Source organism: Acanthochromis polyacanthus, chromosome 1, assembly GCF_021347895.1.
Source record: "Acanthochromis polyacanthus isolate Apoly-LR-REF ecotype Palm Island chromosome 1, KAUST_Apoly_ChrSc, whole genome shotgun sequence".
Taxonomy (NCBI): Eukaryota; Metazoa; Chordata; class Actinopteri; family Pomacentridae; genus Acanthochromis; species Acanthochromis polyacanthus.
Genome location: NC_067113.1, coordinates 40,506,083 through 40,526,557, shown reverse-complemented (window position 1 = coordinate 40,526,557; position 20,475 = coordinate 40,506,083). Strand labels below are relative to the sequence as shown.

At 43.4% G+C, this 20,475-nt stretch overlaps 1 protein-coding gene across 1 annotated transcript in view; it reads left to right on the top strand.

The window, feature by feature from the left end:
• The window catches only part of kmt2e (lysine (K)-specific methyltransferase 2E), a 30,837-nt gene extending 22,116 nt beyond the window's left edge, over window positions 1–8,721 (top strand). Inside the window, 9 exon segments of the mRNA XM_051950669.1 lie at window positions 433–732; window positions 1,476–1,626; window positions 1,881–2,107; window positions 2,201–2,257; window positions 2,891–3,436; window positions 5,326–5,618; window positions 6,319–6,398; window positions 6,485–6,564; window positions 7,523–8,721. Of these exon segments, the coding sequence (XP_051806629.1) occupies window positions 433–732; window positions 1,476–1,626; window positions 1,881–2,107; window positions 2,201–2,257; window positions 2,891–3,436; window positions 5,326–5,618; window positions 6,319–6,398; window positions 6,485–6,564; window positions 7,523–8,569 (2,781 nt within the window). The 3' untranslated portion in view covers window positions 8,570–8,721.
• Window positions 8,722–20,475: the final 11,754 nt, after the last annotated feature.

Here is a 20,475-nt window from a genome sequence, read left to right as displayed (position 1 = left end):
TTCCCCAACAACACGGAGGAACAACTAATAAGCACGCTTTTCGCTTTGCTTTTTATTGTCGTTTTGAAACAGCAGCGCAATAATGGCGTACTACTTCTGTTGCATCAGTAAGGTAGCAGGACGTGTACGTCGCTACGTGAGGAGCCAAGCATGTGCAGAATGACTGGAATTAGCTCTATACATGAATAGAACGTACACAGGAATTGGTTTATTCAGAATAAACACGGTAGTTTATTCGGAATTCACTTTCTAATTCGGAATTAAGTGTTTACAAGGAGATTTTAAAGCAGAATTCACTGTAATTCCGAATTAAAGGTCTCATGTAAACGTGGCAAGTGGCACAACCAGTACTGAGCAGTTATTGTGTATTTTTTTTAGTTTACATTGAAAACTGTTAATGTAACTTTTCTCATACTTTTTTTTTCCCCACAGCACTTTGTGAGTGAGTGGGTGGGAGAGAAGCAGCAGGACCGTTGTGCAGTACGAACACCTGAACCAGCCCCAGAGAGGCCGCTGAGAATAAGCAGCGACCCTGAAGTACTTGCCACGCAGCTAAACGCCCTACCAGGCATGGCCTGCTCCCCACAGGTCTACAGCACACCCAAACACTATGTCCGCTTCTCGTCCCCGTTCCTGGCAAACCGCAGCCCCACCGCTCCTGGAGTTCCCACGGGGAGACGGCGTTCCCGAGAACTGCCAGAAACGCCGCCAACCACTGGCTCCTGCAAGAAGGTACAGAGTTCTGCACAAATTCTGTAGCAGCTAGACTTGAAAAGTATTTAGAAAATCATGAATTTTTCCTCAAGATGGATGGACCGTCAAATATCTGAAGATAAACTTTATTTATCCCACAGTGGGGAAAGTTCAACGTTACAGCAGCTCCAAGGAGAAAAAGTAGTATGAGGCAGTACAGAATAAATTAGAAACACAGTGCAGAAATGCAGAGAACAGTATATACACAGAAAGTTTTATTTTTTTTAAGAAGAAGACTATTTCCATGAGGATGAGGTTGAAACAGTTTTTAAGCAGTGTGCATATGTGAGGGGAAACGTGCAGCAGTGACAGGTAGAAACGGTCATCTTCAGCCATTATGAGTTTATTTTTGCTGTTACAGTTGCATTTATTCCACAAGCCACTCATAGTGTAGTCATACTGTATTTATTCATTCTTATACATATTATTATAAATATTATCATTACTGTACATATGGTTAGTGCTGCTCTGAAAGATGTTTGCTGCTGTAACACTGGAAATTTCCCCTGACGTGAGGAGTAATAAAGGATTATTTTATCTTAGCTTTGTCTCTGTGAATATATCCAAAGTTTTCCGGTGTGTTAAACTAAATTCATCCCCTGTGAAGCCCCCTAGAATAATAAAAGAAATTTAGCAGTATCAAGAGACAAGCCTGTCAGCATGCACTGCTTTATTTAGCCGCTTCCTTTACAGAGTTAATGAATTTTTCTTCTCTCCTCCAGCGATGGTTGAAGCAGGCTCTGGAGGAGGAGGGCTCCACCAGCCCTGCCAGACGACCAAGCCTTCTGATGCCCGGTGAGGGCCCTCTAAGCCCCTCCATTAACGGCGACTCTGACAGCCCCCTACCTTACAACGGCACCTGCTCGCTACCAGGTAAGCGTTTGTGAGCGCTTTTAAGTCTGTTGCTGTTTGTGAGAATGAAACGTTTGAGACCGTAGTTAAGATTCCTGTTAGTTTATGCTTCCAGTGTGACTTAAGTGCATACAAGTCAGTAATGCAAAGCCTGGAGGTAAAATAGTGCAGTCTATAGTCTTGTGTATTTGCTGAATGATGGTAAAAAAGTATCTGAAGAAACCTATCTGTGTTAAATCAGTTTCCTGTAACACACTCTATTTTGCTTCTTCCAGAGTTGCCCACTCCCTTGAAGAAGCGTCGGTTGAGTCCGTTAGATGCCTGTATGTCAGAGAGCTCGACACCCTACGGTTCTCCTTGTGCCACGCCCACCCGGACAGACCAATTAGAGACGCCTGCGACGCCCGTTTTACTGGCCACGCCGCCACGTCCCCGAACAGAGGAGCCAAGTTCAGAGCCTGCGCCTAGTACCCCAACCCAGACACTTAACGCCCCTCAGGAGGTACGGCTGTCTATGTGGAGGAACACACATGAAGGTTACATGTTTGTTTGTACGAGGGGAAGGCAATGATTGACTTTGCTTTTTGCTGAACAGAGTGAATCTTCAGTGGAGAGCTCACCAGAGGTCAGCAGGAAACCCTGTGTGCAAGAGGTGAGCTACTCGCAGAGTATATTATTAACAGTCCATTCTTTCTGTGATGTCTTGGTTTTCAGCTTTAACCTATGTGGAAGGGTTTTTTTTTAGCCTTGCACGTTAAATCCAATCTTATCAGAATAGAATGCATGATAATTAGGAGACATGTATACCTCCCTACTGGCCTAATTCTGAAGGAGTGCTAATGTTATACATGCACTGATGACAGGATCTGCTGCTGCTTTCTTTCTGTCGTATATGGGGCACACTCTGATGTAAAGTGAATTCCAAACCTCATCGAGTCAGAGCTGTGAAGGAGCAACGACATATCGGACATCAGTGGTCCTAATGTTTTGGTTCATCCATGTACTTTTCTTCTCATGGGGGCGGCATGGCTCAGTGGTAGAGTGGCCGTCTTGTAACTCAAAGGTTGCCGGTTCAATCCTCGGCCCGTCGTGCTCGTGTCGAGGTGTCCCTGAGTGAGACACCGAACCCCTAATTGCTCCTGGTGGGTCGTGGTTAGCGCCTTGCATGGCAGCTTCCGCCATCAGTGTGTGAATGGGTGAATGTGACATATCATGTAAAGCGCTTTGGGTAAAAGCGCTATATAAATACAACCATTTACCATTTATGTTGATCCTTGTCCTCTAGGCCGATCGTCCGCCTTCGTTGGTCTCCTCCCCTTGTGTCAGGGCTCCCAGTTCAGACGGACCCCCCACAGAAGTCAAGGTTTCAGTTCCTGAGAGCCCACAACCTCCGTCTGCCGAGTCAACGGACTGTGGAGAGGACAGGGCAGACGGCGGTGCTGTAGAAGGCATTAGTGAGGCTTCCTCGTCTGCAGAAACGTGTCCTTCCTCTTATCCTGGTTGGATAAAAAGCCCAGAGAGAGGCCCGACTGGACCAGCTGGCCTGAACTTCTCTCCAGTCAACTCAAACTTAAGGGACCTCACCCCCTCTCACACCCTGGAGCCTCTGGCTGCTCCATTCAGGCCCGAGGCTGCAGCCGGAGCTGCAGCAGGGCCGGCGGCAGGTACCGGGGCATTGGTTGGCTCTCAACCTCCGTTCAGTGAAGGCCAGGGGCAGCTCTTTTACCCCTGCTCTGAGGAGGGAAGTTCACTTGGCTTCTCGCGCTCGTTGAATGGGGATGGCTCCGGCGATGGAGGAGGGTCAGCACAGAACCCCCCACAGAAGAAAAAGGTGAGGTTGCAATTTTTTCTACAAGACGGTTCCATCGGTCTTCTGTCGCTGTACAAAAAAGCAGCACGGTTATATTTGTAGTTACTGAGATATTCTTACTCAAAATGGCATGGGTAATGTCAAAATGGTTTTTTGCTTTTCAGTACTTTAAACTGGGATACAAGTATTAGTAGTCATTCCAATGGTAGTATTATGTGTGCTTTGTTCTTTTTGAAAGGTTAGTTGTTAAAGGTGACAACCTTCAAAAAGTGTAATGCCCTTTTTGTGTCACAAGGTCTAGTTTAGAGCCATACCTGTAGATATCATGACATGTTGACACCCGTTTGCAATGCATACATGTAACTATAACATACAAATTACATGTACTAACTAGAATTCAGGGAGCTCTGTAGTAGTCCATGGTTGATTAATTTAAAAATAACAATAATGTTGAATTTTACAGTATCAGTGCAGTGGGATTTAACATGTTTTTTAATGCAAAAACCCCTGGTGAGGCTTTTTATAGCCCAAATTCTGAAAATTTTACACCCCCACAACTCAAACTATTTGAGCTACAGGCCTACAATTTTGCATAGAAAGTACTTTTGTGACTATCTAATGCAGGGGTCGGCAACCTTTAACACTCAAAGAGCCATTTTGACCCGTTTCCCACAGAAAAGAAAACACTGGGAGCCGCAAAATCCTTTTGACATTTAAAATGAAGACAACACTGCATATATCGCTTTTTTTTTTTACCTCTATGCCCTTGTTAATCAGTCGTGATTAATTAATTACAAAGCCTCTAATTAGATAGATTCATTTTTTAAATTGTGTCCTTCCACTAATATTTATCTTACTTGGTTAATGTCATTTTTGCTCCTGGACCTCATATGTTACATAATGTTAGCTGGAAATCAATATTTTGCGAATGTCTATTTAACCTGTAAAATGTATTTATCTTAAGCTAATAACTTTTCTCCGGTAAGTCGCTGCCCTATTTTCCAAGACGACACTCCTCTGACTCTCTGACCTGCTGCCTGGACATCGAGCAGTGTTCTTGCAGTAACGTGTATTATCCTATCATGAGTACTTCTGACTCAAAGAAAGACGTGTCTTTCTTGGAGTGGAGCTTTAATACACAGGCTTGCCATTCTTGAGTACAAAACGATGTAAAACTACAGGCGTTGCTTCTCCAGGAGTAAAACAAAAAAAGGCACGAAACGTGTGGGAATCGGAAGCTCCGTGTTGTTTCTCTGCATCAATTTGCGCTCTCATGTCACAGGGGAAAACCCCAGCAACACATCCGGTGGAGTGATACGGCAAAATAAGAGCGGTAATTTCACAATAAAACTATATTAAAATGCATTGAAACACGCCTGAAAGGCAGAACAATTTATTTTCCAAAGTTACAGAGAGCCACAACAGAGGGCTGAAAGAGCCACGGGTTGCCGACCCCTGATCTAATGGCATGCAAACTTAAGACTAATTTGAAAATGGTGTGGCAACACCCCCAAGGAATATCTGGTCATTTCACCTGGAATGACACACCAGTATATTAAAACTTCCAGCTTCTAAATTGTGAAGATGAGGATGGTAAACTGAACATTATGCAGAGCTTAGGGAGATTGTATCAGGTAATTATTGTTCACAGTAGTAGTGCAATGAAAATGAAATGTGTGAGGCTTACACAGCATTTCATTTAATGTTGGGTTGTGTGAAATTACGGTACAGAATTGGATGTGGAGTCGATGAGTTTTAAATCAGAGGTGTGTATTTTTGTCATATGCTCCAAACAATGTGGGTTAAATGAGAACAGCTGAGGCATTAGCTGTGCAAATGCCGCCCTCTTCTGGTCCAACAGGAGACTTGCATTTTGTCTCTAAACTCCGTTGTGGCTCTGCGTCCTCCAGGTTTCCCTGCTGGAGTATCGGAAACGTCAGCGTGAAGCTCGTCGCAGCGGCTCCAAAACCGAGTGCAGCTCTCCTGTTTCCACCGTGCCACCTCTGACTGTGGACGCCTTCCCCGTCGCTGTAGAAACCTCCAGCGAGTCTCCTCTCCCTCCTGCTCCCACCGCTGTCTGCAACGCCACCACCACCACCACCACCTCCTCTACCCCTACCCCGACTGTAAAAGAGCCCCAGACAAGTGAGGAGGCTGAGGCTGCTGGAGACAAAGGAGAGAAGGAAGGAGGAGAGGGACAGTGGTGAGCACCATTAAGGCTGTTGATTTTTTGAGTTGCTGTGTTGACATAACGGATTTTGAAAGGTGCAACGTCGAATTGGAAAAGAGCAAAATAAGCTCATGATTCATGCAGACTTGTCTAGTTTATTTAGTAGTACACAGATTAATTAACCCTCGAGTCTAAATTGACCCGTTTTAAAGTTTGTAATTGTGGGGAAAAATCATATTTTCACAGTGAAACTTCTGATGTCCACATTTTCAACGTTTGTGGGAAATCTTTGAACATTTTCTGGTGGGGGAAAAAAAGAAATGTTAAAAATATTTCATGAGAACATTCACACAAAAAAAATCAACCAAAATCCAGCGAAATGTTTTGTGAATGTCCTTAAAGAAACTATCAGAAGTTTTACTGATGTATCTGTAATCACTTTAGATATTTTTAGGATTTTTTGGAAGATTTTTACTCATTTTTTGAAAATATTTCCAAGAATTTTCTTGCCAGATTTGTGGGATTTTTAAAAAAAAAAAAATTCCTTTAAGGGAAACCTTGATGGAATTATTTGAATTTTCTTCCTGAACATTTTGCAAATTTGCAGAGATTTCTATTTTTTTTTTTTTCCTGAATGTTTGGATTTTTTACAGACGAGGAAACAATATTTTTTGGTGACTGTAAATGAAGACAGCAGGAGGGTTAATATTTTCCGACTGATTTTTCTCTTCAGGACCTCGTCGACTTCTGTGGAACAGGCCAGAGAACGCAGCTACCACAGAGCTCTGCTCCTCAGCAAAGACAAAGACACAGGTCAGAGGAACGACGGTATCCGTTTTCATCAAGGTTCATTTTCACACACTGCTCATCTAACCTTTTCCAATATTGTTTTGTTTTAGACGGCGAGACAGAAGGTGGAGATACACCGGCGCCGAGAGAGTGTGCATCTCCAAGTCTTCAAAAGACCCCGACCCACACGGTCAGTCATCATTACCAACAATGTTTTATTTGTTTTTGGTGCATCTATGGCTGCAGCACAACATAAAATATGTAATGTTCAAGAAAATATAAACAAATAATCACATAGTTCATCTTGTTAGTTTCATGCAGGAGAAATCTAAAACGGGTCGTTTAGGCAGAAGCATCCTTAAATGTGGAGTTACAGGATAAAACCAAAAGCGCCAACAGTTTGGTTGACGTCATCCTCACGCCTTAAGCTCACAAATATTGTTGAATACATATTTCTAAAGCATGATAAATGGCACATATTGACAGTTTCAGGACTGAAGCTTGTTGCCTTTATGTAGCTGTCAGCATTCAGTCGTCTGTAGTACAGTTTGAGAGCTGCTAACCTTTATGATGTTGTCTCTATATTTAACCCTCCTTCTGTCCTCATTTACGGGCACCATAAAATATTGTTTCCTTGTCTGAAAAAAAAATCTAAAAATTCAGCAAAAAAAATCCCCAAATTTGTGACAATTTGCAAAATCTCCAAGAAGAAAATTCCAATAATTCTTAAAAAGTTTGAGTTTAAAAAAAAATCCCCCTCATTTGGCAAGAAAATTCTTGTAAATATTTTCAAAAAATGAATAAACATCTTCCAAAAAAATCCTAAAAATATCTAAAATGATTACATATAGATCAGTAAAAATTATATTTTCTTTAATAACATTCGCATAAAAATCCAGCAAAATTTGCTGGATTTTGGTTGATTTTTTTTTTTTTTTTTTTTGGGGGGGGGGTGAATGTTCTTAAAGTAGCATTTTTTTTCCACCAAAAAATTTCAAAAAATGTTGGAAATGTGGACATCAGAAGTTTAACTGTGAAAATATATTTTTTTCCCACATTCTCAAACTAAAATGGGTCAATTTTGACCCACAGGAGGGTTAAAGACTGACTGGTTGAAATGATCATAATCTCTTTTTCTTCCCGTACAGCCCTGCTCTCCCGGCCCTCTTGTCCAACCTCCCAGTCGGTCAGCAAAGGAGGAAGACGCTGACGGTCAGCCTCGAACGCCAAATCCGACCAGTCAGCCACCAAACAAGCCTGCGGGACCCAAGCCGGCCCCTCTGACCCCGACGAAGCTGCACCCCACCCCGCTACCCTCGTCTCCTGTCCACTACCCTGGATCCTCCCTCCTCCATTCCCCCAAACCTCAGCCTCAGGGCTCGCCGTACCGCAGCCAGAGGGCGCTGTTCTCCGCCCAGCCTCAAAACCAACCACAGCCCCAGGCTCAGACTGGACCTGCTGCTTTCCCTCAGTATAACAACCAGAGCGCTCCTCCTCCACCACCTCCTCCTCCACCAGCACCGCCGGTCTCCACCGCCTACTTTCCCAGCCAGAGCCCCTCCCCTGCCGGGCCTTTTTCCGGGTTCAAACCCGCCGTCACGCAGCCGTATCCTCCAGGATCTCAGCCCCTGATGCAGACTCTTCCCCTCAGTGTGCACTATCAGAGCTCAGCTGCCCCGCCGCCGCCTCCTCCTCCACCCCCACACCCGATACCCGGCCCCACCCTGCTGCACGTCAACCTGCAGCCTCCTCCCCCCATCCAGCAGCACCAGCTCATGCTGAGCACGGCGCCTCCTCCGCCTCCCCCCCCACAGGGTCAGACCTCCCAACAGCAGCAGCCGCCTCCCTCCGGTGGCACCCTTCTGTCGCTCACCCCTCCGCCGCCTCCCCCTCCGCCTCCCCCCGCCCCCTCCACCAGCACCCCGATGCAGCCCCACCACTATCAGAACTTGGGGGGGTTTCAGCCGGGGTTGTTGCACCCTGGCGGCGCCGCGAACCCCTCGGTGCCCCCATCCACGTACCCCCCGCCCCTCCAGCAGACCGGACTGCCTCCTCCTCCCCCTCCTCCCCCCCAACAGACTCAGCAAGGCCAGGCCCAGGCCACCGCCTCCCAGATGCCTTCTGGGACTCGTGGAGCTCCTGCGTCCTCGACCCCCTTCCACAGCTCGGGGTACCTGAGCACAGGGTGGCACTGACCGCCCTCTCTGCTGCCGGCTCCCAGCAGCCCCTAGGAACTCTTAGCCTGAGAGGGGCCTGTACTATAAGCTGTAGATACCTTTTCTATGTACCTGAACACATGGCCAGTGGAAAAACAGCTGACTGTGGGAGAAAAGGCTACTTTTTAATAAAAAAAACCAAGGACAGAAAATTTTAGAAAAAAGGACAACGGAAAAAAATCTTCAAGAAAAACTGTATAAATATGAAGATGGACGACCTCCTCCTCCCCCCCCCCTCCACCCCGGTGCTCATAGCCCTACTCTGGCCTCCATTCGTTTTTATATTATCCTTCCTGTGATGGAGAGGAAAGTTCTCTGTTCTGTGTCTTGTTTGGACTCCTGTTGTGAGGCCCTGCACTTTGTTTATCGACGGACATTCCAGCCTATGCCCTTCCTCCTCCTCCTCCTCCTTTGTCAGTTATTCCTTTTACTTCCTGTCTGTTGTCGGCTCTCTACACCATTTATTTGTTTTAATCTAGTGGCTCATTATAGCAAAGAGAAAGCTTTTTGTATAGAGAAAAAAAAACACAATTATTTTTTTTATTCCTCTGTCTAACAACAAATATCTGTTCACCGCTGCAGATTCAGAAAAGACCCATTTCTGGGAGCCTGCCTCGCTGCCGAAGGAGGCCGCACTCGTGTGTGTGTGTGTGCGTGTGTGCGTGTGCGTGTTACAGTGTGAATGGCTGCAAAGTGTGCGTGACATTTTGTGTAACGAGTGCTCGTGGTCTTCTGAGGCAGGCAGAGTGGTGTCGCCCACAGGTAGGACGTTTAGCGGTTTATTTTTGAATATCAATGGTTATTTGTAGAAAGTGTAATTTAATGTATAGGTGGTTACTCCAGCTTTCACCAGGAACAGTTTGTAAATAGTTGCTTCTTTTCTTTTCTATGCTTGTACAATTCGCTCCCATCCCATTTTGAAATATGGTTGTAAATATGAACGCTCTTCTTGGCAAAGCTGAATGTTTCTGTGACCGTAGCATTATTTTTATTTTATTTTTTTTTCTCCCTCTTGACTCTTCAACTTTGTCTTTTTTTATTATTATTATTTGTGTGTGTGAGTGTATGTTTGTGTGGAGCGGAGAGACTCACAGACACTGCACTGGTTGGCTATTTTCATGGTTCATTATATTAAAGCACTGTAATGACAGTTTTATACCACTTGTCATGACGTTTGTCTCTGGGAAAATTTGTACCGCCGGCTTCTTTGACAAATATCAGATCTTTGCCTTCAGGTGAGAGAAGACATTTAAGGATGGGGGGAAGAATGCTGCTGACATCCACCTGCGAGAGGAGGGCTGTAGCTGATATCCACACCACTCTGGGTTATTAGATGAAGTAGTAAGGCAGGGACATCCATATACCTGTAAAATGCTTGTTCACTGCCATCTCAGTCCTCTTATTATCAATCAAGGAAGACCAGATGTCGTCAAAACAGTACATCCGTGTATGAAGCAAGCAGAACTGGAAGTGTTGACAGTGTGTAAATGCCTCAGAAATCTCAAATCAAGTTATTAAAAAAAAAACACATTTAGAGGTGTAAGAGGAGCACCGATTTAGAGATGTTCAGGTCCACTAACGTTTTACACAGCACGGTGAAGGGCGGGGGTTCAAATCACAATATTGACCCTCGTGTCGTCCTGCGGGTCAAAATTGACCCGTTTTAAAGTTTGAAAATGTGGGGGGAAAAAATATTTTCACAGTGAAACTTCTGATGTCCACATTTTCAACATTTTTGGGAAATCTTTGAACATTTTCTGGTGGAAAAAAAATGTTACAAATGTTTCTTAACCCTCGTGTTGTCCCAAAAAATGTTGTTGCCTTGTCTGAAAAAAGTCCAAAAATTCAGGAAAAAAATCCCCAAGCTTATAAAAATTTGCAGAATCTTCAGGAAGAAAATTCTTGATAAGTTTCCCTCAAAAGTTATATATTTTTTTAAAATAAAAAATCCCCAAATTTGACAGCAAAATTCACTGGATTTTGTTTTTTTTTTCTGAATGCTTTTAAACTTTTTTTTGGTTTTTTTTCCAACAAAAAATTTTCAAAAATTTCCCAAAAAAATTTGAAAATGTGGAAGTTCTCACTGTGAAAAGATATTTTTTTTCCACATTTTTAAAACTTTAAAACAGGTCAATTTGCCCCACAGGACGACAGGAGGTTAAGAACATCCACATAAAAATCTTGAATCTTCTTAAAGAAAAAATTTTTACTGATACATATGTAATCACTTTAGATATTTTTAGGATTTTTTGTTTGAGGATTTTTCCTCCTTTTTTTGAAAATATTTACAAGAATTTTCTTGCCAAATTTGGGGGATTTAAAAAAACAAACTTTCAAAGGAAACTTTTAAGGAATTATTGGAATTTTCTTGCAAATTTTCAGAAATTTTTTGGCAGATTTAAAAAAAAAAAAAATTCAGATTAAGAAACAATGTTTTTCGATGCCCGTAAAGGAGGCCGACAGGAGGGTTTTAAAGCAAAATTTAGACACTGGTTTTTGCCTGATTTTTCTAATTTTATACTACTACAAATGGTGATAAATCATTTGTATTGCATCTGCGGCGTAAGTAACGAGGCGGTTATGCTCACTGTGCACAAACACAAAAACTGGATGGGCGAACGGAGATGATGCCGCTAGTGGTTCTAAGAATAGCGGCATCATCTCCGTTCGCCCATCCAGTTTTTGTGTTTGTGCACAGTGAGCATAACCGCCTCGTTTGGTCGCTGCAACGCCGAGGGTGCGGTCTCTTGTTTGGAGAAAATTGCTAATAATGACTCTCGGTGTAATCTTCTCTGTAGCCCGCTGCAGGCTGTTAGGATTTGTGCGAACAGATGGCCTCGCACGTTCTTCCTTTGATCAGGGGAGTCTGTCAGAAATTGTATTTCCATTTTGGCCGACATCGGTGCATCCACTGAGGCCTTAGTGATGATGATGATGATGATGATGATGAAGAAGCCACTGTGGCTCTTTGTGTTTCAAAACGAAGAATCACAACCAACACTCACCATGTTTACATTTCAGCTTGTGCCTTGAAGATTCCTCCAAGAAGGTGAGCGCAAATCCTGAAAAACAGCTGCAGACTTCGCCCTAAATATGTGCAGAAGTGTACATTTTTTCAATGCATTGTCATTTTAACACATGCAAATAGACACATGCAAATAGACACATTTAGGGTTTTAAAATAAAAAAAAAAACCTGGTGTTTGCCGTTTTTATTCTCACATCATCTATTGCAGTGTCAAATTTCCACGCATCTGTGATTCCAAATGAAGAACGGCTCAACTGGAGAGACCGTACAGGTAACATTTCATTTGTTTTCAGTTATGAATTAGGGACAAAAACACAAGCCACACCTTTGGGTAGAAAGAGTGAGTTGCTCGGTGCGGCAAACACTTTGGATTCTTTCATTTTTCACACGGTGGTGCTACATTAACAGGGATTGTATTACTAAAGGAGGCACATTTGACAGTTGGGACTGCACCACCTTGTGCAGAAAGGTGTAGTTTGCAACAGTTTGACATGTCAAGAAGTCTTCTTATTAGCTTTCTGAGGGGAGGCAACAGATAAAGTTTATTGTTGCATAACAATCCTGAATCAGGTACTGAGAAAATATTTAATTACCTACTTATAGGAAGAAAACTTCAACAGGAGTTTTTTGGTTGATAGTGGAACCTACAGGTTAGAGTATTGGGAAACACTGTGTAGAAGAAAATACAGCACAAAAGAGGAGTAGTTTATTGGATTATGTCTTCTAGATAACTTTATAACTATTTTAGAGCTGTTAGTTAAAATAGACTTGGGTGAATGAAGCACAGAGGAGGGCTTTCTAGTCACAGACATATAAACATGTCTATGACTAGCATTGGTTGCTGGGGCCGGTCATTGTACTTACAGGGTTAAGCAACAGAGATCATTTTACCCAACTGTGGTTAAGTTTTGCAACACACACACCTTTGTTGCGGATGAATTCTACAGAATCTTTCTTGTGTTTTTGAATTGTGTATTGATCTGGGGGGGGGGGGGGGGGGGTTCAAACTGGATGTTTGAAACAAATCAGTTTCAAAGTCTATAGATAATAATTTGTGTAATCTTAATACTTATGTCTATAGGACTAATCACAGCATAAAACACTCCAAAATAAATCCACATTATGAAAAGTAAAGTCTGATTATCTGTGAAGACTCATCAAAGCAACAAATTGTCAAAAATCCTCTTAAAAACCTTTGAAACCTGATTATTTAAGGTAGTCTCCTCTGATTATAATCCTTGGAACATTTGGAAGCAGCATCACCTGAAAGTAATTCAAATTCAGCTCATTTTAGGGACCTTCAAAAACCTGAAAACTCTGAAATCAGGCATGAAGTGTTCAGATCTGATACACACATATGCAGAAATATTATTATTTTAATTTATTTTTTTAGAGAGGGGAAAAGAAAGCTAGTCTATGCCCCAGGGGCGGTGCGCCGAGACGCCCGCTTCTGCCTACTGCCTGGTTGGCATCGCACCCGACCCCGCTGTCCTGCCCGGTGGAAGGTGGGCCTGCCGGGCGGCGACCCCGTGTTACTTTTTCGGGCTGTGCCCGACCAAGCCCCACAGGGCCCAAAGACTCGGCCACCAGGTGCTCTGTGACCAGCTCCCCTCCAGACCAGGCTCCAGGGAGAGGCCCCGGTTTCCCTAGTCTGGACCAGGTAGCGGCTTTCGTCTTTGTCAGCAGGGTTTTCACAATCACTCTTTGTCTGGTCCCTCACCTAGAACCAATTTGCCTTGGGAGACCCTACAGGGGCTATTGCCCCGGACAACATAGCTCCCAGGATCACAGGGACACTCAAACCCCTCCACCGCGATAAGGTGGCGATTCTTTAGAGGGGAACATAGAACACATAGGACGCAGGACAGGACAAAAGACAGGACAAGAGACAGGACACAAGACAGGACAAGAGACAGGAAAGGAAAGGAAAAGAAAGAAAGAAAGAGTAGTAGGGAAAGGAAAAGAAAAGATAGAAGGAAAGGGAAGAAATAGAGAGGATGAGGGTGACAGAGTTTGAAGAGGTGGGGAGATGGAGGAAGGGGGAGGCTACTGGAGGTCAGAGGGAGACCACAGATGTGCTCTGTGGCTGCTGAAGATCATCTTCATCTTCATCATACTCTAATCCTGCACAGCACAAAAAGAAACTAACAAACCTCCTCTTCCACTTGGACCGTGTCTTTTTCTTCTCCCTGTCTGTCTTTTTCAGTTCTGGGAGTTCTTCTAGTTTTTCTTTTTCTTGATTTTCAGCAGGAGCCACGTCTGCTGTGGTTTCTCCTGCTGAGGAACATCTAGTTTCAGTCCCCGTAACCTGTGCGGTCTGGGAGACGTCCACTATATCCTCCTCTAACTCTTCTTCAGAATCATCTGTTTCATCTGAAGACTCCATGGCACTGGGGTTGGGTTCTGTCACCACCATGTTCTCCTCTAGGAACTCCTCCATCTCCTCCAGAGTGGGCTGAAAGAGGAGCGCTGGAGGATCCTGTGGCTCATCAAGGAAGACTTTAAACTCGTACGAGTCCTCTTTGGCCTGTTGCTGGGGGGGACTTGGCCGCTGTTTCCTCTTGGGCTCCCAAGTTAGGCCCATGGGGAAAAATGAGGCAATCCGAGACGAGGAGGTAGATGAGGGTGGTGAGGAGAGGCCTTCTGCAGCTTGGTCCTGCTGCTGCTGCCTGGACAGCAGAGAGCTGGAGGCCATCTTCTCCTGCTGGGGGGGACTTAGCCGCTGTTTCCTCTTGGGCTCCCAAGCCAGGCCCATGGGGAAAATTGAGGCAGAGGGAGACGAGGAGGTAGCAGCAGCTTGGTCCTGGGTCGGGGCCTCACAGGAAAGCTGCTGCAGCCGTTTCTGGGCCTCCTGCAGTTTGGCCATCAGCTCCTGGTTCTGGTTTTTCAGGTGGTCCACCTCAGACATCCAGGTGTTCATCTGGCTGGTCATGGACTGCTGCTTGGTCCGGTAGTGACTCAGTTGGAGTTTCAGGTCTCTCTCTATTTTTTCCTGTGCTCTGAGACGGTCGTTGGTCTCCCACAGTTTGTCCTGGGACACTGCGAGCTCCATTCTCAGAGAGATCTCCTCGTCTCTCTGATCCCTGGAGCCGTCCTCCTCGTTAGTTGCCCTTCCTCTGAGGAAATCGAGGATGCCGTTCTGGGTGTCAACTTGTTGCTTGAGCTCAGCTTTTCTTGATGAGCTCTGAGCCCGAATCATTTCCACTTTGGTCCGTCGGAGGTTCCGAGTAGCCGACTGCTCCCATTCTTCGATCTGCCGCATCACTCTCGGGTCCACTTTCTGTTTGCCTGCGTTTGCTCCCATCTTGGTGCTGTACACAGACTGTCTGTACCGGACCAGAACTTCACCTCTACTTGTAAGCTCTGGTGAGGAATAGAGGTGACATCATCAACGGAATGTGCCTTTGATCTTTTGACAGTTGGCCTGTTGCCATGGTGACAAGACGAGTTTGAAAGTAAACAGCCACTGAGCAGAGCAGCTCTAACATCAGTGTTGCTGATGAACCCTGTAGCTCCGGCAGATTTTACGGCACAAACTTCGTTCGAACTTTAAGCGAGTCACGAGGCTTTCAGCTTTTTCCGTGTAAATCTGTGTTTTCATGTCTGTTACGGTTTTTACACAGTCGCAGTTTAAGTTTTAGGAATTTTTCTGCAATTTGCAACTTTTCCTCCAGCTAGAATGGCTTGTTCTAGAATGATTTTGTTTTTGTTAAAATAAAGTGCAGCTAACCTTGAAGAAAAACAAAATGCTTCAGGTTGATATAAAGATGTCAGTTATTTGAACTCTATAACGTGAATGTCATGCCTAAGATTTTACAAATCCATGTCAGCAGCCTTGTGTGGTAATTCTACATCATGTTTCAGATATATTTGATATTTTTTTAGACATACTTTAACACATCATTCAGCCCTTTTGGTCACTTGACACCAAATGTGCCTCTCACCTCCAGTTCCTTCAGTAAAACGTGCAGCACATGACTCTTCCCTGAAGCCCGATGAGCGTAGATGAAGATTGAAGGGTAGCTGTACTGCTGCGGCTGGAGGAACAAAATTCATCAGCTTTAATCCCAACTTCACTGAACCATTTAATCATGACCGATAACAAATTAAATAAAACAAGTTCTTCATCTATTGCTTCTGTGTCACCACACTGCAAACTAATGTGAGCTATATTCTTTTTGAAATCTAATTAAATCCGATGTTGTTGTCAGTTATCCCGCTAATAGTCACTCAATTTTCTGAAAAAATTGATTTCATTGAAAAGCTTCCTCGAGGCTGTTCTGACACCAGATATCTAATGACAAATGATTAAATCTCCAAAAAATCCAAACATTTTCTGCAGCTTCCTCTCAGCTCGGTGTAATCCTGCAGTGATTAACACGCTTCACTGGAAGATCGCTGCAACACTAAACTGGCTTCACAGTCGTTTTATGAAGCTCCATTTTAACAAGATAAAGAAATAAATCCTGCCGAAGTCCAAAAACAAAAGGATTTGTATTCAAAATACCACATCAGACCTAATATTCCAGGGATGTCAAACTCATTTTAGCTCAAATTCCACATTTAGCCCAATTAATCTACATACAAAAGATTAGAACCTTGAAAACAAATTAAAATTTGTTCCATGTACAGAGAGTCTTGTGTCTCATTTGATGCCCATTTCCACAACACTCAACATTTGGTATCCTTTTTGAATTCACACTGAACCCGAGTCGTGGAGGATAATCAGGAATAAGGCTGGACATTTATTCCTGCTTTGCTGCAAAGTCTCAAATGTCACACAGTGGAGCTTGAACCGCCGTCGATTCTCCAGCTGCAGGAAATACTCTCAAAAATGATGAACGTGATTAACCCATGGTAAACATCCGTGAAGACATTTTATTGAGGACATGTTGGATACAGAAGAATGAAAGCAGAATTTACAACGCGGAAGATGAAGCGTGCAGCCGGGCTTCACTGGGCTTTAGGGGGAACCCACTTGTGGATCTTCTTGCGGGTGGTGGGGTACGGAACATACTGCTGTGGGCTGCCGCTCACGTTGAACTGATGGACCTCAGCGAGGAACTTCTTGGGCTCTGGAGGGTGTGTGGTGGGGGGGTCGTCTGTCATGCAGTGCAGCCAGCGATGCCTGGAGGGCCAACAAGAGGACAGAGCGGGACTTAAACAACTCAAATTTTATATGCTACTGAATAGTAATCAGTCAATCTGGGCCCACTACAGACTTTATTCTCATCTTCCAACACTTTATGATGTTTGTATTCAGTGCACAGGGAGTGGCTACTCTGCCTTCTTGTTGTCCTTGAGCCAACTCCAGAAGCTCTTTTTCTTATTCTTGGCTTTCTTCTCCTGCTCCTGTTGTTCATTTGCTTCTGCTTGTTCATTTGTCTCCTCGATCACCTCATCACTTGTTTTTTTGTTGCTCTTTCTGCCTTTGGTCCTCCTGAAAAACTTGAAGAGTCTCTTTTTGTTTTTCTTTTGGATCCAAAGGTCCTGCAGTTCCTGATTATTTTGTTTTCGTTGTCTGATTCTTTCCTGCAGGTCTTCTTGTGTCCTGAGCAGTTCCTGATTTGCTCTGGTCTGCTCTTCCATGAACTTAACGTTCTCCACCATCTCTTGATTCTTGCAAGATTCTTGGAAGAGCATTTCCTCCAGCTTTTTGATCTGGAGGGATCTCTGGTTGTTCTGGTCTTGGAGTTGTGATTTCTCTGTCTGGAGAGTTTCAATCTGATCATTCTTGAAGCTGATTTTCAGCTGCAACATCTCGGCTTGAATCTCGTCTTTCTCAGTCAGCCTGATCTTCTCCTCCAGTCTTTGAGTCTTTTCTACCAATGCCTGATTTTCTTTCTGCAGCTCCTTATTGTTAGCTTGCACCAGTTTGATCATCTCCAGCAGTTCATTGTTGACGGCGGCCGTCTGTCTTCCGTTGCTCCTCCAACCCTGAATATTAGCTTGCAGCAGTCGGACTTCATTCTGCAGGTTGTTGTTGATGGCGTTGGACTGTTTTTGTCGCTCCTGCAGCTCCTTATTGGTAGCTTGCAGCTGTTGGACTTCCTCCTTCAGCTCATTGTTCTGGTCTTCGAGATGTGATTTCTCTGTCTGGAGAGTTTTAATCCGATCAGTCTTGAACCCGATGACGTTCTCGGTCAGCCAGATCTTCTCCTCCAGCCTTTGAGTCTTTTCTACCAATGCCTGATTTTCTTTCTGCAGCTTGTTTTCTTCCTGCACTTTTGTATTCTTGGTCACCAAGGATTCGACTTGCATTTTCAAGTCCTCATTTTCTTGGTAGTCAGGTTCTCTGTTGACCATGGCATCGGCCGAATTCATGGTCGCAGTCTGGGTCTGGGAAGAGGCCTGGTCTTCGTTTTTCTGGCTCTTGGTCTCCAGCTCGACTCGTTGCTCCATGATTAGCTTTCTCTGCTGAGCCCACAGTTCTGTGATGTTGATCTGAAGTTTACATTCTGGTTGTGTTCTCTGAGCCATGCTGATGGAAATAAAGTCCTGAGTGTTCTCCAGAAATTAAGAAATAATCCAACGGTTTGTCGATGCTGTCGTCTGTCCGATTGTAACAAGAAAACTGCTGTTATAACCTAAGTACCTAGGTTACATTCCTGCATTTTCAACAGTTGTGGATGAATTCTGCAGCAGAGTTCTAAAATCTTTCTTGTGTTTTTCAATTGTCTGTTTATCTGTTTTGTTTTGTTTTTCAGAATGGATGTTTGAAAAAAAACAACCACCATCATTTACCTGCAACATATTACGTGCCAACTTGAGCATGTGGCAAGCATCCATCATTAAAAATACTTTCTCGCCAGTCACCGGAAGCGGGAAAGTGGTTTGAAGCGGCTCTCGTGGCTCTCTCTTCAGCTCACACCCAAGTTGGTTGCACATGCTGACATTGGAGGCATGACCATCCACAGTTGCACATACCACCCGAACGCCCCGTGCATGCAGCTCCTCCAACGCATGACTGAGAAGGACCCTTTGTGTGTCTGGAGACAGACTTCGTCAGGTTGTATGCAATGGGAGCTTTCCAATGTCCTTGTAGGCCAACCACCATGAACACAAGAGCCTCAGTAGGAACATCAGTCTCACTGCTTCCATCACCCATGTCCACAAATCCAGACATTAGACATCATTCTAGCTTGTTGTCATTGGTTGTGTCCATGTTTCTCAAGATAAGGCTGCACCATATTGCCACACTTACCTGTCTTGACCTGCAGAAAGGGAGCATGAGAAAGAAGCTCTGCAAAACAGCCCTCTTTCAGGGGTTTTAGCTGTTAAACGTTTGTACATGTGTAAATGTGGTTTGGGGCAGGGATGTCATGTTCTTGGGATAACTTGAGAATTTACATTACATTTTATTCTCTCTGCTTTGTACATCTATATGATTTAGATATTTTCTGATATATCTTTTTTAATATATATATATGTATGAATTATATTGAGAGTCTATATATGATTTATATAATAATTTTCTCTGATATACTGATTATATTAATACTCCAGATATGATTTATATATATATTATGTTTTTGAGTATATTGATACTCCATATATGATTTATATATGTAGTATGATTTTCTCTGATATATAACTTTTATCTATTATATATATATATATATATATATATATATATATATATATGTGAATGATGTTGATACTCCATCTGTGATTTATATATATTCCTTTTCTCTGATATATAACTTCCATCTATTGTTTTATATAGAAATATGTGTTCATTAGTCAGTATTTTGTTTATATATGTATATATAGCGTAATCATATATTGTCTCTTCAAATTATTAAAATAATTGACTTTACTGCCATTATCTGCTTCTCTAACATATATTAGTGTGTGTGTGTGTGTTTACAGTGTTTCCAAAATACCTGTCTACAGTCGAGCTTAATATCAGAATATTCTGTTACCTATTATTATTATTATCTATTATTCCCGCTATGAATATTAAAATACGCCGAACCATTTGTCCTGTATCATAGCTACATGTATGACGTTTGCAGCAAAAAAAACAAAAACAAAACAACAACACGTGAAAATCAGTTTAATATTCAGAGTAAAGATGGATTAAATGCGCTGAGTGGAGCGGGTGACCGGTCCAAGATGGCGGCCCCATGGCTCGTCAGCGCCGATAGGCAGTAGCGGTTGATGCGGCGTCTACTTTTTATATATGTCTATGTTTCTAGTTAAATGTGCTCCTTTGAGTGGGACCTGGTGACGTTTTCCTGCCAAGGCAAAGCGTCCCCTGATGGAGACACGAACACATGACGGCTAACGTTTCAGTAAACATGAATCCAAAAGGAAGAGTAGCTTTAAGGTGTTCTCGGGCTTTACTGTCAGCTTTATTGTTTTTAGGTGTATGTAGCACACAGGTAAACGAAATCACGTTTTCCTCGTCCATTTCACAGTGCTGAAATAAAAGTGAATGCTATAAAATATAAAAAGACAACACTAAAAAACACAATACACATACATCAGACAATCATACTCACTACTGGGGTGACAATGGGTGAAAATGTGACTGCAGTGGTCTTTTATTATGCACAGAATAATAACTCTATTTGTGTAGCATCTTTCCGAAGAACATGGGCAAAGTGCTTTGACAGGTAGACCGTAGCGATAAAGGAGAAGTAAAAGAGAACTTTACTGGAAGGTGAGTCTATAAAAGTGGGTTTTCAGAAGTGATTTAAGACATCAAACGGTCCTCCCTGGTTATTTGTGCGTCCCCATCACGCTGCTCAGAGAGTGGATTTGGAGCCAGCTTTGAAATAAATGTTTTAAATGAAGTTTTTCAAGTTCAAATAAAATTGTGGTTGGCAGTTGAATCAATGAATAGACATATA